This window comes from Haliaeetus albicilla, chromosome 21 (assembly GCF_947461875.1).
Source record: "Haliaeetus albicilla chromosome 21, bHalAlb1.1, whole genome shotgun sequence".
Lineage (NCBI taxonomy): Eukaryota > Metazoa > Chordata > Aves > Accipitriformes > Accipitridae > Haliaeetus > Haliaeetus albicilla.
The window spans coordinates 16,193,420-16,220,632 of NC_091503.1; the positions used below are offsets into that span (position 1 = coordinate 16,193,420).

The 27,213-nt window shown below is 42.7% G+C and overlaps 1 protein-coding gene across 1 annotated transcript; it reads left to right on the plus strand.

The window, feature by feature from the left end:
• Positions 1–2,449: 2,449 nt before the first annotated feature.
• RIOK1 (RIO kinase 1) lies at positions 2,450–19,130 on the plus strand. The gene is made up of 17 exons (XM_069809051.1): positions 2,450–2,601; positions 3,627–3,834; positions 4,980–5,070; positions 6,204–6,273; positions 6,990–7,032; positions 7,737–7,829; positions 8,830–8,942; positions 9,067–9,147; positions 9,702–9,788; positions 10,336–10,473; positions 11,047–11,150; positions 12,674–12,780; positions 13,920–13,985; positions 15,725–15,844; positions 16,139–16,192; positions 17,248–17,391; positions 18,918–19,130. Exons 1-17 carry the CDS (start codon positions 2,531–2,533, stop codon positions 19,026–19,028), a joined length of 1,701 nt encoding a protein of 566 aa, XP_069665152.1. The 5' UTR covers positions 2,450–2,530; the 3' UTR covers positions 19,029–19,130.
• Positions 19,131–27,213: the final 8,083 nt, after the last annotated feature.

Genomic DNA, 27,213 nt, shown 5'->3' on the forward strand with positions numbered 1-27,213 from the left:
CCCCGTCGGCACCTGGGGGTGTGAGAGGCTGTGCCTTGAGCGTGGGTTGCTTGTAACGTAGGGAATGCCCGTCGTGTTTGTTAACGTACTGTGAGGGGAGGAGTAAAATCCAGCGGATGAGTTTTTGGTTTGGTGGTTGGTTTTTGTTTGTTTGTTTTTTGCAGAGTAGACTAACATACCTCTGGAAGGAGCAAGGATAGAGTGTGTTACTGAAACAGAGGTGCTGTCAAAACCTCACAATTCCGTGTTGCTTCAGGATCACTAGGTTTGAGTCACGTATTTGATGGTTTAACTGATAAAAGTTTCCCAAAGCGTGATAGGCAATGTATATGAAAGTGATACATTATCTGAGTGGATCTTTTGCTAAATGAAATATAAAGCATATTAAGACTGAAAGCTTTCCTAAATCCCACAGTCAAAACATTCAGTGAATATACTAAGGCCAAAACCAGCCCCCAAGCTTTCTTTTTTCTGCCACAGTTAATTCAATTTGCATACAGGGTACAATGAAATACGAGTAGTGTTAAGTCACTAGAATAAGTTGAGGGGTCACGTGGCTTGACAGTAATTATTCAAAGAAGGTGGAAAGGCAACTGAGGATAAATTTGAGTAAACTTCACCCATGGTGTTACAGTACTACAGTACATTTGTCTATTGCAAAACAAGAGGTGACACCCTCTGTTCAATTTATACAAACTACTTTTTCACTGACTAAAGTGGAAATTTTCTGTCTGTGAGGATAAGTCAATGTGGGCCAGCATTATGAAATGGTGAAACTGAAGGAGCCCACCCTTCTACAATGCCTTACAGTCATTGCACCTGCATCAAGCTCCAGTGGAGTGAAAAGTCTGAAGAATGTCATTGTCAGATTTGGGCCTAATTTACAGTAATCTTTGATCTTAAAGCAAGAATTTAAAAAAAACCCAAGAAATCTAAATTAAACTTGGCCAAACAACTTGATTGTAGAAAATGGAGAAAAAGAAATGTTTACATTAAAGCAGTAAGAAATAAAAGTTTTCCAATGCTCTATGCAGTGCTCTATTTACTAAATTTTGAGAAGACTGATAAAAGGGAGACTTTACTCACTGAAAACAGAGGTAGAAGGCAAAAATATATGCTTGAAATGCTACTGAATTAGTCTGTTTAATGAGTGGGACAGTCAGAATATCCTACAATACCTTATGTAATAGGCCATACCATCTTCTTACTGAATTTCCCAGATACTATAATAAAAACACCAAGCGGAGCAGCAGTACCTTCTCACACAGTTAGGCCTCGTGGGTTTGTCTGCAGTGAAGAATCTGGAAAGCAGTTGTTGTACTATTCCTTCAGACTGACACTGTATTCTTTTCCGCTTTAGCAGCTGGCACTTTGTTACAGAGGGAGAATATTTGACAGAAGATTCCCTCTTTTATACAAAAGAAGGAGAAAGGGTTATTTAGGTTCCAGCTGCTCTAGTGTCAGAAGCTGAACTGGCAGAACTTGAAGACAGTCTGAAGTAAAGCTGTAGCTTTAAGAAATGTCAGAAGCTGGCTCGGTGCTTTCCACATTCAGAGACTCAATGGGTTGACTTTACAGAAGCCTTGCGGATGGGAATGACATCTATTCCATTTGTTCTTTCTTAAAGGCTTCTCACTACAAGCATCCCTGTTTTCAGCACAATCGCAGATTTTTGATGGCCTTTACATATACCACTTGGGTAATGGGAAAACGTCTACAGAAAAGACCGCGTTCTAAAATTTTACCATTATGTACCAGATAGCAAAAGCCTAGCACTCACTTAGTCCTACGTGGTATCGGTATATAAACAGATTAGCACATCGTTCAGTGTAAGGGGTGTTACAGTGACCTCAGATGCTTCTAGCGAGGCTTGAAAATGTGGAATTCATCTGGCTTCAGATGGAGCTTTTTTTTAAATAAAGATTGGAATCCAGCATTTCAGAGTATATTGAGTAAAACTCTATCAACATCTATCACAGATGACACAGATCATCGCTAATGTTTTAGGGAAAGCAGCCGAGAATCTGAGGCATAAACGGTCATTTCCAGCAAAGAGAAGAGGGCTCGAAGACGCAGCGTTTTTAAGGCCGGACGATGCCGTACCGCACGGATGTTCCACCGATGAGCACTTCTTTACCTCGCAGCGGTTGCTGTGAGTGCCCGCAGGGGAAAGCCGTGCCTGCCGGGTTTACCCTCGCAGCGCCTGTCAGCGCTCCGCGGCGTGTCACCGGCTTCGGCGGGCACAGATCCCGCTCCCGCGCCCTTCTCCCCCCGCCCGCCATTTCCAGCCCCTCACGCCCGCCGCTGCGCTAAGCCCGCTATGGTAGGACTGACGTCAGGCCTTTGGCAGCCAATCCCCGCGCTCCGAACCTGAGAAGCGGGCGGGGGCGAAGGCGGCTCCCGCCCGCCTTCGTTGTACGGCCGCGCTCGCCTTCGATGCTTTTGGTCCCTCTGCCGGCGCCGTAGGGGGCAGCCCGGCGCCTGCGGCCCCGCGTGTCGGCCGGCCGCCTGCCTGCCTCCCGCCGCCGTCATGGATTACCGGGCGGTGGCGATGAGCCAGGCCGTGCCCGGGCAGTTTGACGATGCGGAGTGCTCCGACGGGTAGGAGGCGGCGAGGGGACGGGGGCGGGGGGAGCCGGGCCGGGCCGGGCCTCTCGCGGCGCCCTGTGCCGGCGTGAGGTGAGGCCGGGCCCGGGGCGGTTGCCGAGCGGCGGTTGGGGTGCGTCCGTCCCCAGGGGCGGCCGGCAAACAACGGCGAGCGGTGAGGGGAGCAGTCCTGCACCCGCCCGGCAGCGGGGAAGCAGGCCCGGCCGGGGGGTGCCCCCCGAACACTGCGGGGGAGGGCAGACCCGCCCGCAGACTCGGGGTGCGGGAGGCAGTTTCACCTTGGCGTCATCTGATCGTGCCCGAACGGGCGAAACCGCGGTGAGCCGCTGAGGACAGCGAATCGCTTCGATTCGTTTTGGAGTTGGGCTGAAAGCCTGGAGCTTTTTGTATTTAGTGGGGAGCGAGTAAGGAATGGTCTTGTGTTACGGGTTCAGGCCATTCGCTTTCCAGTTTGTGATTCGTTTAATTAAATGTCAAATGCTGGCGGACAATCTGCTTTGGGACGTACTTGTTCTGGCAGATACTACAGACAGTAAGACATGAGTAAGTCAAGAGGATTCACTTCTCCTACAAACTCCTTCTTAGATCTTTTTTTCGCATAGGTCGTGCTGGTGCCCTGAGTTACCAGTAGGTTGGCTGTCTGCCTCAGTGAGATTTTGTGGGATACCTTGTCAGGTGGAAATCTGCTGTGGCAGTAACCAGAGCGGTTCGTCTCTGGTGAAGGAGCCAGCTGGCCTGATCTGGTGTGTTTACCTGGTGTGGAGTCAGAGGGATCCAAAGATGTGTAACTGCAGAACAAGTTAGAAGGCAGCACTGATCTGGTGAAGCAGATAATTTAAACGTAGTCCATCCTTTAAAGGCAGCGACACCCTCGTATATGCTTGCTTAGAGACAGGTGAAGTGAGAAACCTCTCATTGAGAGCTAACCTTGTGAAATCATTTGTTCAGATAAACATATCAAATTTTTGATGACTGCAACAGTCATTTGTAGTTGTATAAACATCTGTATTTGTTTGAAGTGAATTTACAGAAGACACAGAAACAGCTAAAGAAGGCGAGGTCACCGAGAACTGCCAGTCATGCATGTGTGAAGAAGTTAACAGTGAGGAAGGAGATGATGATGATGACGACAACGATGATGACGGGGAAGATGAAGACTGGGACTGGGATGATGAGGTGGGAAGACTCATGAAGCGCCACAATGCTGCTGGTGGATGCAATCCACAGGTATGTTGAAGGCTATTTTGTGGGCATCAAGGGTGTCCAAGAGCAAATGGGGTTAACCTGAAGGCTTTGTTCTTTATTAGTATTATGTTGAGCATAAATGCAAATGGAAATTTTTACTTGAGAGAATCCCCTTCCTTTGAGTCTGATCCTCTGCCATGCCATGTGTGTATGTACGTCGTAGCCAGGGCTCCACTTGATTTCCTTGTCTCAAACCTTATCACTGGATTCTCTTTGTCACTGCAGTTTTCTTTCTGTTCCTTACCTTTCTCAACTTTTCTTTCTTTGCCCACCCCAATCTCTACTGATGTTGCTTACTTTTTTGTATTTGTCCTCTGTGTTTTTAAGCATCTTCCCCATCCTTTCTATCTGATTTTAAGACCACACCTGCTTGTCACACCCAGAGTGAAACAGGTTATGTTTTGGACTAATGGCGAGGGAGGCAAAAGCAAGCATAGGAGATGGAGGGAGGTGCTAGAAATGAATTAATTTAGAGTATATGCTGTTGGCATAGAAACTGGCATTGTGCAGAATGAAAAGCACAGGTGATGTGAGAACTAACATCCTTCTTGCCTTCAGCTTGTACACTGGAGGTTCAAAACTTCTTTTTTTCTTATTGATACCAACATAACAGAATAGTTGAGATTAGAGTGGTGCTGATCATGGCATATCATGTCTGACTCACAGCACTTGTCCTGGGTAATTTATTCTTGCCTTTAGTTAGAGGTTTATGCTGTCCAGTGTTGGTGAAATCACGTTCAGATACTAATTGTGTTTGGAGAAGACTACCTGTAAGAAAAGACAGCATCTTGGAAAGTTTTCTCTCTTTGTTAACCTTCTCATTTTTCTCCTTGTTTCTGTCTGCTATGTCACTTCCTTTTACAGATAGAAAAAGTGTTAATATGAGAGACTTGCAGCTCAATTCCCAGACTAAAAATAACCCCGAATTGAGGCACTTTTTGGAATTTTAACTGATATGTCACCTGTATTTTCTTTTATTGAATTAAGTAAAATCTGATGTTAATCCGTATCCATTTCCTCACCCTTTCTGGTTTTCTTTTTATAGTTCTAGGCATAGGCATTTGAGCTAACTTTTCCAATGGGCTGTTTAGAGAAGGCAACTTATATCGACAAATCCTTTGTTTCAGGCAAATAGACAGACCCCTAGTTGCTATTCAGCAAAAATGTCTACCCCTACAGACAAGGCTTTAAGGAAATTTGAACATAAAATTAATTTAGGTGAGTATAATTGCATTGTCTTCTTTTATGAAAACAGATACCATTCTGTGACATTCTTGGACTAATTCTGCTTACTTTAAGCCAGAACTCACTGGAATGGCAGTTATCCATTTCCAGACAGATTAAAAAATGGCATTTGCGTACTTGGAAGTTGCCTTTAGTCTCCATTAACCAGCTGTCATACCCCCTTCAATCCCCCTTTAGAGCCACAGGGCTGTTTTGTTTGGGTTTTTTGGTTTTGTTTTTTTTTTTTTTTCCTTCCATTTGACTTCTCCAGAGCACATAAAGCTGAAATATTTCTTCCCTAGCTTCTCTGTAGGAGCAAGCTGTTTGGCTGGAGGCAGTGTATCAACTCTCTATTGTGATGATGTTGGTCATTCTCAAAGCTGCTACCATAGCTAATTTTTCTAGACTATTGCAGTCCCCTGTAGTATTAGGGTGGTACCTTATGCAACAGTTATCTCACAGGGGTAGAGTTTCTGTGATAAGCAAAGAGGCTGCTGTCCTAGCTGATGTAGTTTTATGTTTACCATGTCATGGAAATGGCTGCTCAGCTCAGCCTGTTAGGGCTTAGATGTAGCTGTGATTGTGGCCTTTGACAGGGTAGTAAACAGAGGTTGTGTTTTTCTTTATAATGAAGTTATTCTAAAATGAAGGTTTAAAAGAGTGGTGCTGGTATATGTAGCCAAATACAGCAGCTTTTATACATTTAGCAATTGATTAACACCATTTTAAATACATCATGGGGAGAGAATCCTGGAGGCTGTTGCTTATTCTGTTCGGAAAAATGGCATTTGATTGTGATAAGAGAAGGGTAGACAAATTTAATGGTGAGATGTTATCCAAAAGGCATTACTTCTGGATGGCATTATATCTCCAAGTCTGTGGGACTGTCTCACTCATCTGTGTTTTTACCTTATAGTACCACTTTGAAAAGTAGACAGAGGGGAGAGCTAGGTTAACTCTGGTATGTAGCTAAGCTTCTGTGCTTGCTACAGAGAGCTCCGCTTGTGTTTTAATATTGTGTTGTGGCATATCGGCTGGTGGCAGAATTGCAGGGGCAATTCCAAACATAGGAAACTTCTTGGAGTTTTTTTTTTGTTGTTTTTTATTTCTTCTTATGTGTTTTTCAGATAAGTTAAATTTTGATGACTCTGTTATAAACAGAGTCACAGAAAAGTCTAGACAGAAGGAAGCAGACCTGTGAGTATTACTCGTGGTTCTATTTTCATTTAAATAATTTGAACCCAGAAGAGTAGTTCTTATTTTCTAGTGTGATCCTGAGTTTTGAATAAATTTATTAAGAAAACCAAAATTTGTAGGTAGTCTGCATGCAATTTTCCTTTTGGTCTTAAACTTTTTGGTTTCCAGATCAGTTGCCTGAATCGTTCCAAAGTTTTGATTCTTCTGTCACTGCTCCTGGTAGCACATCTGATTGTATTGGTGTAGTAAGACAGAAGTGATAGGTGTCATTCCACTAGAAGAGACTATTTTATCTCTGATAGTCTTTTTTCTAAACAGAGGTCCTTAAGCAGTTGGGCTAAAAAGGTATTGGAAGCCTTTTGAAGGTTCCGCCTGATGAATTGGTGAGGGAAAAGTACTTCTTCATTAAATTTTTTTAAAGCCTCCAGCTTATAACCTTAAGTTGTTAAGACATATACTGTTTTCTCCTGAATGAGCATAATTCAGTGGAGGCAAGAAGATATCTATAAAAGTGAAGGGCGCTGATGTTTATGGGTTTCTTTTTTTTCTTTTTTTTTTTAACCCTGCCTGCAGGGGAAACCTTTGCTTTTGTATGAACTGAAAGTCATACTTCTTGAGGCTGTCATCTTATATTTGATACAGAATGTCGTGTTTTACTCTGTCAAAGTACTGAGTCCATATGTGGGATTGTATAATTTTATTTTCACTTCTGCTAGGTACCGAGTCAAAGACAAGTCAGACAGAGCAACAGTAGAACAGGTAAGTCCTTAATTCATCAAATTTCTCTTTTGACCAGAACAAATAATGTAGAGTTTTGGAATCAGTGATAAAATGGATACTGTAGGAACAGAGTTTTGCCTTGGAATTCTGTTTCCCTTGTTATCCTGAAGAGACATGTTGTTTCTTTATGTTTCTTTCCTGTATGAAGGTTGTACTTGCTTCCATAAACATTTTGAAGCTTATTTTTTGTGCTTAGCATTGTGATTTGATCATATATGCAATGCAGAATTCCATCTTAAGTTTTTTTGAAATTCTAAAGTACAATAAAGATGTGCTGGGTTTGCTTTTTACTTTTTTTCTTTAGCAAGACTGAACTATTACTGGCCCAATGCCACATAGCTGCTCTATTTCAGTTATGACAGCTGTATCTCAAAAGAAGCTTTATTTTAACACATTTAATGCAACAGTGGGCGGGAAATCATTCTCTTTTATCTCTTCTAGAGCTAGCTCAAGGACATATGCTTAGCTTAAAAAAAAAAGTAATCATGTTGAAAGCAAAATTGAAATATTGTTTTAGAATCATGGCAAAATTCTGAGTGGTTGCTGTTTGGATTATTGTTTGATCCTTAAGAATGGTCTGATGCTGTGGGTCCCTTAGTACAGTACTAAGACTGGACTGTATTACTAGGTTTTGTCCTCTTCAGAGACAGCAATTCTGCTGACTTTTCTGTATTAAATTTGAGGTGTTGGATCCAAGGACCCGAATGATTTTGTTCAAGATGCTAACTAGAGGTGTCATATCAGAAATCAATGGCTGCATCAGCACAGGGAAAGAAGTAAGTTTTATTAAAAGTGACATAATAGTCTTTTTCTCAGCAAGCTAGGTGGAAGCTTATGGTGCTCGGAAGATGTATTGGAATGCCTGGTTTTAGTACTACTTTTTTGTGTGTGTGTTGCTTGATTGGTAGGAAGTTATCTTAAAGTGCAATTTATGTTAAAGGAAACAAGTTTGCCCAAGTATGAAAGATTTCTCAGAATATTTAAATGTTATCTTAAATTTGTGGATCTTGTTAATTGTATGTTACAACTGAAATTTTTGGAAAGGGTATGTGTACACACAATATTAAACAGTGCCTGAAAAAACATACAAACCCAGGTAATTCTTTCTTCATGCAAGACTCTCTTGTGTGCAGATCAGACTGGCTCTACATGACAGCAGACATGGGAGTATCTAAATGGTGTAACAAAATTCTGTTTAAAATACCATTAAACCTTCATTATTTTTACAAAACTAGCATGTTTGTGTGCTGTTATTATCAAGTAACATTGCAGATAATTAAAACCAGACCACAGATTTCCGAATGAATTAATAAATCAGTTTTAGAATGCCTAATCCCTTGGCTGATCTGGTTTTCTTCCAAGTCCTTGGATGCTGATTAAAGGCATACTTCTGCCGTGTGTAGAGGTGTCAATGTGAGGTATTTGGGCCATGCTTTGGGGCCTAGATAGTGCACAGGCTCATATTAATCCTTCACACAAGGGCTTGTTTTAGTCTCCAAAATGTGGATAAGGGAGAGTTCTCTTGTGCATTGTTGTTTTTGTCCTATATGCATTGTCACACCCCTACCCAGTCTTAGGTACTTCCTGTAAGCTGCCTCTGGTAGAAAAAGAGATTGCCCTTGTGTGCAGTCTCACTCAGCTGGGTACCACATAGGGGCTGGGGTGAGAAAGCTTATCAGATCTTTTCCAGGATGTCAGAAAACGAAGAAGAGAGAAGGTTATGTTGGTTTAAAGAGTTTTTCTTTAATATTATTTCTTCCCTTCATAATCCGATAGGCTAATGTATATCATGCCAGTACTGCGAATGGAGAGAACAGAGCAATAAAGATTTACAAAACCTCTATTCTGATGTTTAAAGATCGGGATAAGTATGTGAGTGGTGAATTCAGGTGAGTTTGACTTCTGCCTGGTTTTACTGCGGAGGAGGTGGTGTTTGAAAGGTGGTAAAATCACCAGTGCTAATACTGTATTGGTTGGCTAAGAGTCGCTGTTGTCTTATTTCTTTATTTAAAGATTTCGTCATGGATATTGCAAAGGCAACCCAAGAAAAATGGTGAAGACATGGGCTGAAAAAGAAATGAGAAATTTAATAAGGTGATTCTTCCAGTTTTTATTTCAGCATGCAAAGGTAACTGAAACTTTAAGTTTATAGGAGGTATTCTCCTATTGCTAGACTGTGGCTATCACTACCTTTTAGGGTCTCTGGAATATTCAGGAAAGTGTCTTAAGCTTCCCTGTGGGAGGAAAAAGAAAGGGGAGGGAGGAATAAAGATATTCTTTTGTCTTGCTGCTCATGCTCTAAGCTCTTCGATGTCTGAACTCTCTGACATGACTGAAAAGCGAGGAAAAGCTAGAAATAGCTGCTGCTGAGTAACAGCACACTGTGTGATACAGGTTAATCTAGGATTAACCTGAACCATGTAAAGATTCTTTGTCTGACAGAGGAATGCTTAGAGAAGGGTCAGAGCCAGAATGGTTGTGGCTTTTTGTATTCATTTCCTAGTTGTTCTTAACAAGTGAGAGTTTCCTGAATAGAGGAGCTCTTGTTGTGCATTATGTTTAAAGCAACAGAGCTCCTATAGGCACTAGTGCAGTGCAAATAGTAGAGTTTGGTTTTATTTTTTTGTGGCTTTGTTGCTATGTTACAGGTTGAATACAGCCCAGATACCTTGCCCAGAGCCAATTATGCTAAGAAGTCACGTGCTTGTCATGGGCTTTATTGGTAAAGGTGATAGGTAAGTATCCTTCGAAAATCAAATATTTTTTTTTATTAGTAGCTTTCCACAAAGGTTTATTAAAACAAACAATCCAACCCTCTGAATTTACCTTCTATTGCTTTAGGCCTGTAAAATTAATATGTTACTCTTACGTGTGTGTGACCTGTAGAATACCCAGACACGTGCCAGCTACTACTGCAGACAATCTGCATGATTCTGAAGCCTCAGTTGTGTGCAAAATGAATTTGTAAAGTGGCTTAACCAGAGATTAAGGCTGGAAAAGCTTGCTTAATAATACATGAAGATAGCTCATCGTTTTGTAGTACAACCATTAATGTAGCGTGGTCCAAGTTAGCTCATGTTGGAAACAAAGCTCCAGTATCTTTGGCAACCATATACCAAGCTTTGCTGCCCTTCATGCTGGCTCTGTGCGCTTAGCTGCTCATGCTGACTTGCTTGACAGACTTAGTGAGCAGAAGGATCAGGTACAGCGATTAAAGCATTTGCAGCTGGTATGAAGAAGGCAAAAATATTCACTTTCTGGTTTTTGTGTTGTGATTTCAAGGCCTGCTCCTTTGCTGAAGAATGCTCAGTTATCTGACTCCAAAGTTCGGGAGCTGTACCTGCAAATCATCCAGTACATGAGAAGAATGTATCAAGATGCCAGGCTTGTTCATGCAGATCTCAGTGAATTTAATATGCTGTATGTTTTTAAACTGTGCTCTGAATTGTGACATCTAAAATGTATGCATTGGCAACCTCTGTGTGAGAGTACTAATGTACCTTTAAGGGAGGGTGGGGTCCTTTTTGTGACTGGGTTTTGTAACTTAGTTAATTATGTAGCTTTTGACCCAGATCTGAGCTTTCTCTGTTTTAAAGAAAAAAAACACAAAAAAAATCCAAACAAACAAAAACATGACAATAAAACCCCAAACAAAAACCCCTCACAAACAAACAAACAAAAAAAAACCCCTCAACTAGAGAAAAAATTAGTAAGGTTTTTTTTTTTTTCTTTTTCTCCCCTTACCCATAACTCTGCTTTTTGTGTTCACAAGAAGGCTATTTCTTTAAAGTTTAATAATACAGCTTGTGTAGAGGAGGGAAAGGATTGACCCAGAAAAGCCACCCTGGCCCTAATATGCGAGGTGTACACTACAGAAATATGTTAAGATTGTTTGGTGATTCTTAAGTTTGAAGCATGCTTTGTTGCCTGCCCCTCAATATCTCCCATATAACAGTGGTGGAGTTAGTGCAGCTCTGTATGGTGGTTTTGCAGGTACCACAGCGGGGATGTATACATCATTGATGTGTCTCAGGCAGTGGAGCATGACCACCCGCATGCGCTGGAGTTCCTGCGAAAGGATTGTGCCAACGTTAATGGTGAGTGGGCTGCACTTACAACTCTTGTTCTGATAGCTGGTTTATTTAGGAAGGTGAACTATGTTAACCTGTGTTCTTTCAGGTATAACTGTCTGTAGAAGCTGTCAAACTTCAGTTAAAATGCTCCTTCTCCTGGGTTCTGATGGCTTCCTTGGGGAGCAGTGTACTGTACTAAGTTCAGAAAAGTGTACTCTATTTTGCTAGAAATCATCTGGACGAAATGAGTCACCTGGCTGAATCTCAGATTTATGATAGATCTGAGACCAGTCCCAGCTTGATTAAAGAGCAGTCCCAGTCTGCAGCAGCACCCACCGCAGTCTTAACTTCACTTACTTAAAGGACTGCGCGGGCATAGTGATCTGTTTCCTTCTGTAAGTGGAATCCACATCTGGAATTCCTCAGCTGGCAAGAAGTTACCATGTGTTATGAAGTTCTCTGCACTTACTTGTCCAGGTCAGCTGAGAGTATTGAGGCATAGAGTAATTTATTAGAGGTGTTATCACTTGTCATAGTGCTTTGATAAACAAGGTACCTTTATGGTTGTTTTTTTTTTTTTTTTTTAAATTTCGTCCTCATGTGTGAGTATGCATGTTATGTAACAGACACACATCTCCTGGTAGGCTGTGTTTCTCTCTGTGGACAAGAAATCTGTCACTGCAGGCTGCTTTTCTTGCCCCTTTCTTTTCAGATTGGCTTTTTTCTAATTTTACAGAGACTCTTGAAAGTCTGTGGAACAACTGTGTGCATTTAGATGCTATGTGTTTGTTGATGCCCAGTATGCTAGTTTTTCTTTATTCCTTTTCCATTCATGGATTTCTAATAATTCCCTTCCAGCTCTGATACTTGCATCTTTGCTCTTTTTTCATGTCTTTTGGCTTGCTCTCCCTAGATATTTTAGTGCCTCAGTGAGCTGCAGTGGTTTTGTTGTGTTTTGTTTGTTTGTTTCCTGTCACTGCAACTTTCTCTGTGTAGTCCTCCCACAAAGACAGCCCTAGCTGTGAGCATTGCAAGGCTTGGGGTTCCATGGGCACAGCGAGCTGCCTCCAAATGAAATCTTTTTGTTCTTTCTATGATTAATTTCTCACGGTGAGAGATCTTCTGAGAACTTTAGTAGGAAACACTTATTAAGCAGTCCTCAATGTCTTTTGCTGCTGTTTTTCAGTACAGAAGTGTAGCCTCCAAATTTGGTTACACTTGATTCAAGAAACCAATTCTGAGTGTAGTACTTAGTAGTTCTTAGCCTCTACTCCATTAAGTCTGGCTCCTGCTGAAATTGATTTGGCTTTTGTATTTAACCAGTTATTCTCCTTTCAGTATTTGTTGCATCTGGAATATGAGCAGTTTTATTTCAGATGGCCAAGAGTCATCTGATAACTAAACCCAATATGATGCAGTACATGCTGCTGAAACTTTCCCAAGTCATCAGGGCCATTGGCTTGCTGTAACTGTCACTTTAACATCACAGCTGCATATGTTACACATAATTACTTATGGTTTTTGTCTCCCTCCTTGTTTCCTGGTAGACTTTTTCCAGAAGCACAGTGTTGCAGTGATGACTGTGAGGGAGCTGTTTGAGTTTATTACTGATCCTTCTATCACAAGTGAGAACATTGATGACTATCTGTCTAAGGTAAGACCTCATGGTCTTATTGCTTATGTAGGAAGACTTGAACAATAAAATCAGATCTAGTTCAAGCTCCTTCATCTCATTTACTCTACATCCTGCTTTTGAAGGAAGCTGGTACCCGACATGTTATGCTATGTTGTGCTTCAAAAGTGCATACAGGTCTTTTCCATTTATACCATTATAGGTTGACAACAATTTTGTTCTATTTTTTCTTAAAAAGTCTAATCATGAAAACTCAAATGTCTGTTTCAGGTGCTACTAAAACCAGGATCCTTTAAAATAGTTCTGTGGGTTTTGGCAAGAAGAAGCTCTGCAGAAATATAACCATGCTTATATAGAGTATGGGGTTAAGCATGCAGATTTGGGCAGGGCAGGCTGAGGGAGGAAGGGAATGACTTGGGGCAGTGTTACTCCAAGGTACGTGGTCTTGCTAGGCAAATATAGCAGCTGGCAGAACACATTGATTCTAGGAGGAGGTAAACTTAGTGCTGCTAGCAGCACCCCTGTATTTCATCTCTAGCTGCCAGTCCTCTGCTCCCAGTTAGATGTTTCTTTGAAAAGGGAGGGGGAAGAAAAAAAAAGCTTTTTAAGTTAACGCAAGAGAAATGGGGCTGCATATGCCATGATCTCCAGAGTGGAGATCTGATGTGTCATTCCTGGTCAAGACCACGTGAATGTGGTCCAAATACAAGTACAGCATGGGGATTTCCAAATGTTGTGTACTTTCTGTCATGTTGGAGGTTGAATGAGACAAGAGCTGCTGCTACATGTTTCCCCTTACTTGTGCTCCTCTGACTTGCTCAACGTGCATGAGAACAGCCAAGTTCCAGGACTGAGCACTGCTCGCTGTATTCTCCTTGCGCTGTTATGTCCTGTAGTCATGCTGGGCCTGCCATAATTTGGTCTGGGAGGAGCAGCAAGCATGTTTTCCCTCTATTAATAAAGCAGATCTGCAGTTCTAAGTGTGCTTTGCAGAAATGTTGGTTACCATTAGGTGTCGCTCAAGGCGTTGCCATAGGGAAAGCAGGAGTATTTGAGTGACAGTATGGAGTCCAGGGAGAAACACAGATGGGAATGGTTAGTTGGATTAAGTGATGCGATTCTGAAGAGTGATAACTTTGTATTGTTTTATATTTCTTTAGGCAATGGAAATAGCATCGAAACGAACAGAGGAGGAAAGATCCAGTCAAGATAAAGTGGATGAGGAAGTAAGCGAGGATTTTTGTTCCTGCTATGAAATTAAAATTAACCTTGCCTCTTCTAAACAATGAAAAATGTTCTGTTTTACTTGGCAAAATGTACAGTTGATAAGCAAAACATTGTTTGTGATAATGAGATGTCTTGAACGAGTTGAGATGTGAAGTATTAAGGGATACCATGTGTAAAAGCTGACAGTGATAAGGTGTTAGAAGGCAAATACTCTACTTCCTGAACCAAGATGTTTGCTTGTAGCTAGGCCCCTTGATGTATCTTCCAGTTCGGGTTCAGTTAACAAAAAAACTGAGTAGAGAGATCTGATTATGCCAGTGTTTTTGGACCAGTGATACAGAAGTAGGATATTTGGATACATGCATTAACCAAATTGCCTGTCTAGCTCCAGTCCTAGTCTAATTCAGTTCTTCCATGTACTGTTTCTCTCCCTTGCTTTTACATTAAGTGAAGCCATCTCAAGTCCATTACAGAAAACTGCTAACGTTCTGGAAAGGCTTGATGTAAAGATGAAACAATTTCTATCTTAGTCTTATCTATCGGTTCCAGAAGAGTTTAAAAAAGAAAACCAAACAAAAACTGAAAAAAAACCCCAAAACCAAAACACCAACTCTGTGTTGAGCAGTGAGAACCTATTTGTACTGGTTCACATGGTGTTTATCTTTGGAGGCAATACTACTTGATTTATTAAAGATTTTTCGTTTTCTCTTGGAGCTCTGCAGGTTTTACTGACTGCTTCTGGCTCAAGCTTGGCCAAGGAAAGATGTTTTTGGGGGTTTGGGGGGGGTGGTTACCTAAGATATCCTCAGCATACAACTTCTGAACTATAGCGTCAGATGCCAGTGTTTCTTTGCAAGCCCATCTTTTGCAAACCAATTATTCCTTTGCTTATATAAAGGTACTGACCTATAAGAGAGATGGTTTAGTAGCATCTAAGTTCAGTTTATTTCTCTTACGCTTCTCATGTGACCACAGCTAGTTTGTGTCACTTCCTTCACAAAAGAGTAGTGCTGATTAAGGGCAAGCTCTGTGGAGGTGGGAGCCTCTGCTCTTTGCATAGCACTTAGTCTAGCAGTTATGATCATAAAGTGTACTGAATTTGTACTGGGGTCAAACCGATACCATGAAAAACAGAAGCAGAATACTTCTTTTTGATCTAGTAGTGACTTAAGTTTGCTGGAGAACTGTTTCAAAAAGACTGCATGACAAATTTTAGGTATGTTGTTGTTGATACTGCAGTTAGGTTTACTGTACTATACTGCTGCAGGAACCTTTTTTGAGTTGGACTGTAGGTTGAAGCAGGTATTATTATATAAAGAGATTAAGTTCTAACAGCACATTTTAACAGAGTTGCCTCCTGAAGGCATTGTAAACATCACAATAAAAACATCAGAGAAAATCCTTAGATTATAAAACCTTAGGACTCAAATAGGTCAAGAGAAAGTTGGAAGGATTGGAGAAGTTTACAAGTGGCCTGGTGGTAGTCATGCTAAGGATGGAGCATTGTTAGTCATGATCTATCAATAATGTGTAGGTTGCATGTTAATTCTGCTCCTGCAAAAAAAAAAAGGATATGCTGCAGTTCAAATGGTAGTGGATGACTGCTGTGTTCATTTTTAGTTTCTCTGAGCCATGAAATCCTTTATGATTATTCTCTTAAGGATGCATAATTAGGAAGGAAGAACATAATGAAACTATATGTAAATTAGTAAATCTGTGTTTCCTTTCACTCTGCTAGGTATTTAAGAAGGCTTACATACCTCGAACTTTGACTGAAGTTAAAAACTATGAGAGAGATGTGGATATAATGATGAAATTGAAAGAAGAGGATATGGCATTGAATGTTCAGCAAGATAATGTGAGTAGCCATGCTGAGGCACTGGAAAAAAGAGGGAGGGAATATGAATTCTTGCTAGAAACTGATAGCAACAAACAAAACCAGAAGCCTTGTTACCAAGGCGTGGAGTACTGAATCTAGTGTCATACTTCAAAATCGTCTGGTTAGTACTAATGCTAATGTTGTGGGTTTTTTCCTGTTTGTTGGGGTTTTTTTGTTTTTTGTTTTTTTTTAAGATAATAATTTTCTCTTGGCATGAAGATTTAAGACTCATATTTTGATAATGTGATTTTCTTTCTCTTTCCCTGGGTGTAGATTCTCTACCAGACTGTGACAGGACTGAAGAAGGATTTGTCTGGTGTTCAGAAGGTGAGAGGGTCTCTTTGAAATCCTTCAATTTAGTCGTTTTCAGAAAAGCTCTTATAAGGAGTACAGAAAATGCCTTGTCTTGCAGCTGACACCATGAAAGAAGCTTCTTGTCGGCGTTGTGGCCATTTATGTCTGGGATGGGTCTGGCATGACAGTGTGTCTGCACACCACATGAATTGCTTCCCTGCATGGTGGCTGATGCTGGGTTACTTGAGAATGAAATGATAATCCTTGCTATGGCCATGATCTCTAAAATTTAGGTGGAGAGGAGGGAAGATGTTTTCCAATTATGGAAAATGTAATTGATTTAAGTTGTAGCATGACTACAAGTTTTGTTATGTTCAGAGTAGCTTTGCTGTAATTATTGTTTAAAGAACAACCCTGCAGTATAAGGCATAAGATATTATGTCTTACTATATTTTAAGTACTTGACAGTGACACTTCTGTAAAGTATGTTGGATAAGAATTTGAGTACAGATCAGTCTGTCGCAATACAATTCAAGGCGGAAGCCTTATGTGGATTTCCCCTCCTTCCTTTGTAAATGTTATCTAGCAGTGGTGTAGACTCTGTTTTAAAATGGAAATATAAATATGGATGGGATCAGGCTGTGGCACAGTCTTCAGGCTTAAGAATAAGTGAGTTTCCCAGTGTAGATATTTGTATTTGCAATAAAGCCTACATAGAGTGCCCCCAAGGTAGAGTTAGGTATGATCCAAATATAATTAAAAATTGGCTTCCACGTAAATTAGCAAATTGCTGCTTAACTTACGGAAATTAGTTTGGGAGTGCCAATACAGCTGTGCTGTGAGCCCTGACCTAAAAGATTCTGTGGTGTACATTCTAGATTCCTCGTTCTTAGTTTGGATTAATCTACTTTTCATTCTTTTTCTTGAGACTCAGTGATGGCTGTAGTAAAGGAGATGGCAGAAGCTCGCTCAAGGTTTTCTTTGTAGTAGATTGATTTGTTTTATATATATATTTGTGTGTGTGTGTGTATTGTCATTAGGCTTCTTTGTTTTGGTTTGATATAATTCTCTCTTGATATATCTTGCAGATTCCTGCACTTCTTGAAAAGAAGGCAGATGAGTCAGAAACGGACTCTGATGATGATGGTGGCAGCTCAGGGGACTCCGATTTGGGCTGTAAAGAATCTGTACATCCCAAAGATAAACCTGCTGAAGTTAGCATGGACAAAAAGGTCAGCTGGCCAGGAATTGTTTATTTTTCCCACCTCTGCCTATGTGACAGGAAAAAAATCCAAACTTAGTTCTGAGTGGTTCTTGCTGCTACTTGTCTGAAACAAGGTATGGACTTTTCCTGTTGTGGAGAATGAGAGCAGAGAAAGTGAATTTCATTATGGATGCTTTATGAATTGTATTTTTATGTAGAGGAACATGTGACATAGCTCTCTCTAGCCTAGACAAAGCTAGAAGAGGGATCTCTGCAGGGAGTTCTAAGGCTATGCAAAGCAGGAATTTAGTGGAGCCTAGGCAGCTTTTCAGTGCCTCTGGCTACTCTTCTAGGCTTTGTTATTCAGGTTTGTGGTCATGGTCCCTGATTAACCTCCTTTTGCCCAGGGAACTGAGACCACTTGATCTATAGAACTAGAGACTTGGTGACAATGTTTGTACCACAGTGGCTTTTGCAGTACCATTAGTACAGACTGGCTAGCTTTGCTGTGGGCAAGAGATGTAACACAGTCATGCAAAGGGATTATGGTTTGCGTTTGGTTGGTTTTTTTTTTTTAAGGTTTCATTTTCCAAACTGCAGAACAAGTATGCTCTGTTTTGGTGAGGCTCTTCTGCAGAGTATCACCCATGGGCGAGAGCCTTTTGGCAGCCTTTTAGGTGCTGTGCAAAAGAAGGATGAAACTTGCTGGGCTTAAGGAGTTCAAGATTTGGGGGTTTGCTTGTTAGGCTTTTCTTCCTAGAAAAGGTAAGATAATATATTCCCTATCTATCAGATAAAAATGTAGTACTCTTCTAGATACTTACTGCTGATCTAGAGCTGCTGCCTTTCAGATGTGAAGCAGGGAAGTCTTGGTCACTTCTCATCCTTATGCATAGGTTTTCATTTGGACTTCTTTTTGTGTGAATAAGATGACATTTTTGGTAACCTATGTGTTCAGCTGTAGGTTGAACAACTGATTAGCAGCAATTACTTCCACCCCTCACCCCATTACGCTGACTTTGCATTTTCCATTTGAGTGTAGTCTCTTCACTGTCTGGCACAAATTATAGTGTGTTGCAGTAGCATAGCACCCTTTCTTGCCAATCCTGGTGATGATCAGCTTGCTCTGAGTTACCAGCAGTTACTGGATCAGTATTTTTGCATGACATATAGAAACACATACTATAGTAGCCCCGAGGGTAGCAGAAAACCTAGATCAGGTATCCTGTTGTAATCTTAGGTGTAAATAGCATGAGTTAAGAGTGCCTCTTGTTCCCTTTCTTCAAAGGTTGCATGAAACTCAGGTTTTAACTAGTCTGAATTTTGCCTTGTCATTACCAGTGTGGAGCTCTTAGCTCCACCCCCAACCTATACTTCTTTTTCCTTTCCCCTCACCATTCCTATTGATGGGTTTTTTTCTTTTTTATTTCTTCCTCTTGATAACCTCATTTTTATGTGGTGCATTAATTAACTCGTTAATGGAACAAATGATTGACCTGCTCAAAATCTCTCATTCCTTCTGGCTTTAAATGAATGGTGTTTGGTTCTTTATAGGAAAGGAAAAAGATGGTTAAAGAAGCCCAGAGAGAGAAGAGAAAAACTAAAATCCCAAAGCATGTGAAGAAGCGGAAAGAAAAGACTGCAAAAATGAAGAAAGGCAAATAGAATCAGCTTTGGCTTGAGGAAAGGGATGGTTTGTTGTGTGTTATTTAGTCACCATCTTTTTTTTTTTTTAAATTAAAATCCTTTATTTATATACATACACTATTAACTGTGCGGGTGGTTTTGTTAATAACATAGTGTAATTGAACAGAGTATATGCCATGGGTTTCTCAATAGGAAAGAATGTGCATGTTAAAATCCTTTACCTGTGCAGGTTTAACCTGTTGTTAAATTTGCATTGATTTGTTCCTGGGGTCTTAACTCCCCTGCCTCACACTGCATACAAGCTAGTTTGGTTTGTTCCAGAGCAGTGATTTGATTCAAACAGATTCTCGGAGGAGGGCAAACGGTGATTTAAAGGCCCTTGCCTTCTTCACAGTATGGAAGCAAATTGAGCTAGGTGTCCTCTGCAGACTGTCACAGTCTACCCACGGAAAACTCTGCAGGCATTGTGCCTTTGCTGCCTTCCTGTGCTTGCATCACCTTTAATATTTTCTTACTGAAAGCTGAGTTTTTGATTTGGGAAGCAGCTGTCCTTATTGCCCAGTGCCCTTTTGAAGCAATCGGGCAGGCATACCCAAACAGACCAAAGCCCGATTTTTTTTGTAATTTTTATTTTTGCTTGGATCCCAACACAGGGCAGTGTTGCTCTTAAGAGTGTTATGAACCAGGGATTTTGTAAGCTGGTCAAATGAGTATTTGCCATCAAGATTAATCATGTGTGTTTGAATTCAAGGCTGTGTAAAGGCTTGTGGCAGGACCTCTCTGTGGTGTGGCTCAGCATTACCAATCCATGTTGTGCCAAGGTGCCCCAGCTCTTTATTAGGGAGAAGTTGACAGACCTCTGCTCACAAGTGACCCAGTTGGGCTGGGGCAAAGGCACTGTACTGAAGACAGACCAACCTCTCTCTTGGCAGCTGCTTTGGCCACTGAGGCTGACAAGTCTTGAGAGTGGTGTCTGCCTCCTGCTGCAGCACATCAGCTGTCTTTTCCCACTGCGTGCCATTTCAGAACTCCCTGTGCCAGCACAGAGAAAGGTTCTGATTCCAGTAAATGTCTTTGATATATTCTCCTATGTTAGGGGTGGAGTTGATGCCCTGGGGATTTATGCTTACAGGATATACGTTGTCTGATGGCAGAGGACAGCTTTTATCCATCAATGGATATCCAGCAATGATGCGTCGGCCAGGGGCAGAGTGAAGCTTCCTTCTCTGCTCCTCACCTCCCACACCCAAAAGCAAGATGATGTTGGCCAATTGCACACGGGGTTGCACTCCTCAGTTTGACTTTCACAAACTCTTTGGTGCCTTTGACTAGAAATCTGGTAAGAGAGGAACTGGTCAATGCTTCCAGATCTCTATCTGTGCTCCCGTTCTCCCTACCCATACAGGAATTGACAGCACTCTTACGTACAGTATGCATTTAAGTGTAGACAGTATTGCTGGAGCATATTGGGAAGCAAGACTGGTATTTCCTCAGCAAGTGGGGATGTTTGTTGGGAGACTGAGATGAAATACCTGCATTTTGGAAAATGGCATTACATCAGGTGTAAGAAAGGGGGCAGCCTCTAACTTGGTAGTGAAGGAAGGAGGAGGTGCAAGACCTAAGTCCAGAGGTGAGTGTGACTACTGTTGATGGACATTTGTCTTAACACCAAGGGCTGAGATGCTGGCAGATGTACGGACACAATATTTCCTGCTTTTCCTTGCTGTCGTGGGAGCTTGTGTTCTGACATAATCAGGCAGAGGTGGTCTTGGTGATGGCTGCTCTGAACCAGAGGTGTTCAAAGGTGCAGTGCTAAAGGTGACTGAAACAGTAACAGCTTGGTGCGCTTTGCCCTTGAAATCCTATTTTATTGGGGGATTCTTCCTGCTGACTGACAAGGCTATGGTGTGTGCATCTGCGATAGCAGTTGTGGCTCATGAAGGTGTGTGCACCGGGGGGGGTTGTGCCTGAACTGTTGCCTTCCTCCAGCAACAGGTTGTGCATTAGGCAGACCTCAGCATTTTTGGTGAAGCGGGCTAAGCATAAGTGAATCTCTAAGAAGCTGTGTGTGCTTTAACTTCATGTAGCTCAGCAGTGGATGACTCCACCAGAAAACTGGTCCATGGCTTATCAGTGTGAGTTGGGGGTTGTCAGGCACCAGAGACAACCTTCTTTTCATTGGCGCTGGGTGCTCTGAAGACAAGGATAAATGCTAGTTCTTGGCAAAGAGCCTGGAAGCCCCAGAGCCACAGTGCATGTCCCGCTGGGGAGTGTTTACCTCCTTTACCTGAGGAGACACTTCAGAGAAAGGAGGCTGCTATCACCTGTGCTTGAGGGAAGAGGAAATGTCCCAGCCCACATCACCTTATCTTCCCTCCAGGCCGTGCACCACAGCCTGATCAGGTCTGCCTAGCTCTAGCCACCCTGCAGCATGAAGGTGGTCCTCAATCAGTCATTTGGGATTGGAGCCTTGCTCGCAGTGATGTGCAGCAGGATGTCTGTGCAGGCTGTGCAAAGCATGAGCTATCTACCTCAGGTGTTTTCTCTAGGGCATGTTTACATAGGCAGGGTGTTTGCAGAGCACCTGAGGTGGAGCATGCCAGAAAAGCTCATGTTGTGCAAGTGCAGATGGCCTGGGGATAGCTGTTGCAGCTGGCTACGCGCTTGTTGGGTGGGCTGTGAGCGCAGTTCACGTGTCCTGGCCATCGCAGGCTTCAGATGTGTAGAAGAGAGGCAGTCCGCAGGAACAGGGTGGACCGGGAGCTCTTTGGGCCAGGACCATGAGATGAGCCATCTTACTGGTGGTCCCTGAAGCAAGAGAATGGCTGTTAAGAAGTGTTAGACATAACTACAGAAAGGCACCGGTCTGATAGGGGGTGGGGAGGATGGGGGTGGGATGGCATGACTTTGTATCCTGTGCTAAAGAAAAAGCTGCAAAGTTCAAAGTAGCACAGATGCTCAGTTATGCTCTGTTGATATCAATGTTTGATGAGATAGGGGTTTTTTTCCCCCCAGAGATTAGGATCTGACAAGGCCCACTCACTTGGCCATATCAGCATGTTTACGGTGCGCTCTGCTGCTGGCATCTGTGCAGACAGGGAAGCATTGCCAGGGCAGGAATGCCAGTACCTTGTATAAGAAGAACTGGGACACAAACAGCCTAAGATAATGCTTCCCCTTTGTCTTCCACTCTTCTCCTCCCTCCCTCCCCTCCCCAAGATTGCAGTTACTGGTAGGGCTCTGGGGTCTCTTGTGGGCTATTGCAAGTGTCTCCGTTGTGGAGCTCACCTGATGGCACTCAGCCCTGGAAGGTGGCTCTGGGGTAACTGGTGGGCTGTGGGGTAACTGGTGGGCTGTGGTTCCTGGAGATGACCCTGAGAGGTTACCGCAGTGGTGAGGCTGAATTGTGGGGGTGTGATCCCTACCCTTAAGACTGAGAATTCCCTTCTCCCTTCCCTTGACTGCAAACTTGTTCCTCCTCTGCTCCACTGCTCACTGGGTGTTCCAGTGTCAAAGTGGAGCATCCAGATTATTCCTATTTCCCCCCCCCCCCTTTTGAATGAGAACATCTGTACTGAGGTCATGGCATAAACTCGATTGCTTTGTCACTGTGGCTTTGAGAATGTTTCTGCAATCAAGGCTTTTTATATTGTCTGACATGTTTTTCAAAGCACAAATGTTTTGTTATATGTCTTCTCTGAAAATGGATTGGAGTACAATTCGGTCAGGCAATCATTATGAATTTTTACAGCTGCAAAAGCATAGTTAACTGTCAACTGCTTTAATACTCCTTTCTGACTAAACTAGAAACGCTAAGCTTCTAAAATACCAGTTGTGAAATCAAAGCCCCTATAGGTAAAATTTTCAATTGGAAAATGATGTTACATTCTAATTTAAGGAACATATAGGTTTCAAGCTGAAGACAAAACGGGTTTGACCAAATCTTAAAACGTAATGTGCTGCCTGCAGCTCCGGTCTCTGCATCACCGAGTTGGCACAGGGAAGAGCGTGGCTGAGGGGCTGGAGGGAGAGACTGAAAGGGGTGAGTGAGACTCCTCCATTTGGAGAGGAGAAAGCAAAGCAGTGAGATGAGAGAGGTCTAAGAAATGATGAAAACGGTGGAGAAAGTGAATGCAGAAGCGCTCTTCATCAAACCCTGTGAATAGCGGAGCTAAGGGGAACTAGCTTAAACTAGTGGAGGATTGGTTTAAAACAGGCAGGAGAAGGCACTTTACACAGAGGGCAGGCTGTTGGTGTGTTGCAGCAGAGTGCTGCTTGTGGTGTTTGCACCAGGGCAGGTAAGCACAGGCTGAAAATTAGCCGTCTAATCTGAGATGCTGGGTTTTTTATTTTTTATTTTGTTACTATTACTGTTTTTTAGAACAGGCTAAGCCTATGAAAGACATCAAATTCTCAGGCACAGGTCACTTGCTTGGCAAAATGCACTTCTGGGAATTTGCAGCCAAAAGATTTAGTGACACTTGAATGCTTAAGTATGTAGAGTGGGAATATTTACAACTCTGCTATCAAAGATAAAAATGTACAAACGCAACTAATCCTATCTTCCAGGGCATCCCCAAGTAGTCCCATCTTCCCAGTCATTCACTGGGACTCAGTGGGAGAGGTACAGGGGGGAGGACTGGGAGGGAGATATTCCTAGCTAAGATATGCTAAGTTCTAAAAAAGTTCATCAGTGAGGTGTTGGAGTTTTGGGGGGGTTCACTCCTCCCCCCATCTCCCTGAAGTCCTACAGTGCCATATGGCTGGTTTGCACTCTGAGCGGTTGGCATCAGGCTTCGTCTCGGTTCCGAGATCTGTGCTAGGCTGGTATTAATTTGTTGCTTCTCCCACACTATATATTTTACTGTATGTAGCGAGAGAAGCATTGGAAGGTGGAGTTTTGTGGATTTGGTTTCCCTGTGATGAAGCCAGTAAAGCTAGCTTTGCATGTAAGGATATGTCTCCTTAGAGGGTTTTCATTTCCGTGCTGAAATATTTTGATTAAACAGTGCAAAACTAACCGTGGCAGGCTGCATGCTTGCTTTTGGCATGTGTGCTCAGGCAAGAGTCACACCTGTGCTCCTTTGAGATATAAAAGAAGTGAGGCCAACATTTTCTGAGGACTGATGTGTCCTGCAGTTTTTGGTCACAGCTGGTGGAGAAGCTAATGATAAAGGGGTGCAAAGGTGAGAGATGGATTCCAGAATACCGGATTGCTTATTTGGTTGTCCAGCTGAAACTTTACCTGCTGTTTTGTACAATGCAAGATATTTTTGTACCTGCAAAATTGCACAGCCAGTTTGAATATGATACTGTAAATACGATGCAGAGATGCAGAACATGGCAGGTGCTTTGTCTCTGTGTGCCCTTCGCCCTGGGCTTCTCCCCTGGGGTGCACTTGCAGAATGATAGGGAACCACTGGGATGGGAAAGTGTGTGTGGGTCTCTTGTCTGGTTATGGGGACCTGCCTGTCCTCATCTCTCCCTGCTGAGGAAACAAAAGGATTTGGACACTCAGTGAGTGAAGAAGGACCTAAAGAAACTGTTTCGTCACTCTCAGTGAACTTTAAAAATAGTCCATGATAAACAGCTTTACAGGTTGCTTAAATGCAAGAAGCTAACTGAGAATTTACTTTGAACTTTCTAGGGCATTGCTGTAAAAATAAATACATAACTATAACTCATTGTTTTTCCAGTTGTAATTTTGGTCCTTCTAAAATGCTACTAGACTTTCAAAGCAAAAACGCTGACCCTCTGTCTTAGCATCTTGTTACTTTCCTGGTCTTGACACAATCTTATGTTCCTTGTGCTAATTTTCATAACCTCTAGAGGGAGAAGTAAGTTCTTGCTCAGACTATGTTGGAAAGCGTTAAGGCTCCCTTAATAAATCAAAGATGCTAATCATGTTTCAATTCTCTACATAACTTTCTATAAATTTCAATGGATGTGTACGTGGCACCTAGATTTTTTTTTTTCTTCTCCTGAGTTTGTAGTTCTTGGGCAAAGTTTTATACTTTTAGAGGTGATAGCAGCATAATTTGTTCTGGGCCAGGCAGGGGCTGCAGCTATGGTATTAGTGCTGGGTTTAGGATGAGGTTCTAGATGGCACATGGCAAACACCAAGGAGACTTTATTTCCCCCCATACGTATGAAGACTTACGGTGAGAATCTAAAAAATGGCAAGGATGCTGTTGCGCAACTCTCCAAATTCATGGGCATAAACGCCAATCTTTTGTGTAATGCCATAGTTAGCAATTGTTTTGCCACAATCACTAGCCTAAACACAGTTTGCATCGTTGACAGCTGCTCCCCCCACCCCCAGTTGTTTATTTTCAAAGGCTCGACATAAGAACAAACTTGGCCCTTCTTCCTGACATGCAACAACCTGCCTCCAACCTCTGCAGCCTGTGTGGAACTGTAAGCTCTCCTAAGCAACAACGTGAATGCTAGACCTAGCCTACAGCACTAGATTTAAGACTCTGTCTCTAATCTAGCCCGGAGATTCATGTGTGCTTTGGAGTTTGCAAAGGCCATGGGGCTGGGATTGTTGGGCAGGACTTGCAGTTGGCAGGTATTGCTTGGGGTTTTTTTGTGTGTCCTTTCTCCCCGCCTTTATTCCCCCCCCCTTTATTCCCCTTTCCCTTTTCACAGCAGGCTATACTGGGTTGCTGCAGAGGAGGATGAAAGATGGGCAGTGACCCTCCTCCTGGCATTAGCCCGGGGCGAAGGGCTGGCATGAAGGGCCAGTGATGGGGGTATGAGGACAGAAAGCTTGGTTCTGAGGACAGAAATGCTGGATCCAGAGCATTTACTTGGCATTCCTGCTCTTCATTCCTTTACCTAATCCGAGCCCTAACCCTCGAAGCCTAGCATGAACCCCGCTCCCAGACTCAGCCAGGGCTGGTTCTCTGTAGCTGGCTGCAGCCCTGCCACTAACTCATCGGGGCAGATCCAGCTTTTCAGAGCCTCCAGCCCTGAGCACTAACCCCAGTTCCAACTCTAGCCTTACCCTGAAACAGGAAAGTCCTGTATTCCCCAGGCATCATCCTGGGCTGTATGATCAGCAGCACCTGTCATCCCAATCCTCTGGCACCTAAATGAGCAAGAAACAAAGCTGGTTCTTCAGCCCCTTCACTCCCTAGTCTAAACCTATGATCAGGTACAGCCAGCAGCTTGCCAAGCTGGTACTGTCCAGAGTCAGCCTAGTTTTGTGGTACTTGCAGGATCCAGAAATGAAATTACCTGTTCATCCCCCTCTATCCTTAGCCCTGCTGTGCGTTGCCTGAAAGATGGATGGGACTCAGGATGGGCAGCTCTGCAAAGTCTGAGTGAACGTTTGTACCATCAAAAATGATGCTGAATTCTGAGCAAGGAGATGTTGCAGGTCCATTACCAACACTTTGGTTAGGGATCTGGACAGCAAGTCTGAAAAGGTGTAATTTCTTTCTGGCTTCTTTGCTGTGCAGATTAGTATTTGTAAGGTATATAAGTTGAAGTCATCATATCGGTAATGTTGCTGTTAGCCTATAAATAGTCAAAGCAGGTTGGAGACAAGGTTTGGAGAGGTGGGGCTGGGTGAGCAGCCTTCTCACCAGATATAGTAAGGATTGAGTGTTGAGGTGGGGTCAGGTGCGTAGAGTTGTTTGGGGTAAGGTTTGCTCTGAGGTGGTAAGAGGACCAGTTTTGGTCTGCATACAAGGGTTTGCGTTTGGGATGCACGGAGCCCGGAGACCTGTGAGTCGGCAGGACTAGATGATGGCTGATGCTGACTAGAAATGGGGAGTGGAGGGTTTGCTGGTTGTTGCTGTTTAAAAGAAAGATTCTAGTTTGTTTGCTTGAGATAAGGTGTTGCTTTTCATGCTTTTATACTTCTGGTTAGGACAAGCAGTTCCTCAAGTTTCTTTTCTCTGTCCTCATCAGGTTTCTCATTCTGCAGTCCTCGACAGGCATGAACTTGTGGAGCGTAAGTGTGCATGTGTTGCAGAGCGTTGCGTCTCTTTGGGCTACAAACAGGCCTTTCTGTGGACTCGAGAGCTACCACTATGCATGGTAGACCTCAGGTCTGACAAATATTTGGGCCCTCGAGGAAACATAAGGAGGTAATGCCACACTGCGTGAAACACGCTGTTTATACGACTTGCTTTGCTCTAATAGTAGCGAATGTGGGAAACGGTTGTTCTTTGGAGGTGATGATAGCTCAAGT

Coding starts and splice junctions, on each gene's coding strand:
- RIOK1 (XM_069809051.1), top strand. CDS start 2,531: ATGGATTACCGGGCGGTGGCGATGAGCCAGGCCGTGCCCGGGCAGTTT. Junction 3,835..4,979: donor CTGGTGGATGCAATCCACAG/GTATGTTGAAGG, acceptor CCTTTGTTTCAG/GCAAATAGACAGACCCCTAG. Junction 5,071..6,203: donor TGAACATAAAATTAATTTAG/GTGAGTATAATT, acceptor TGTGTTTTTCAG/ATAAGTTAAATTTTGATGAC.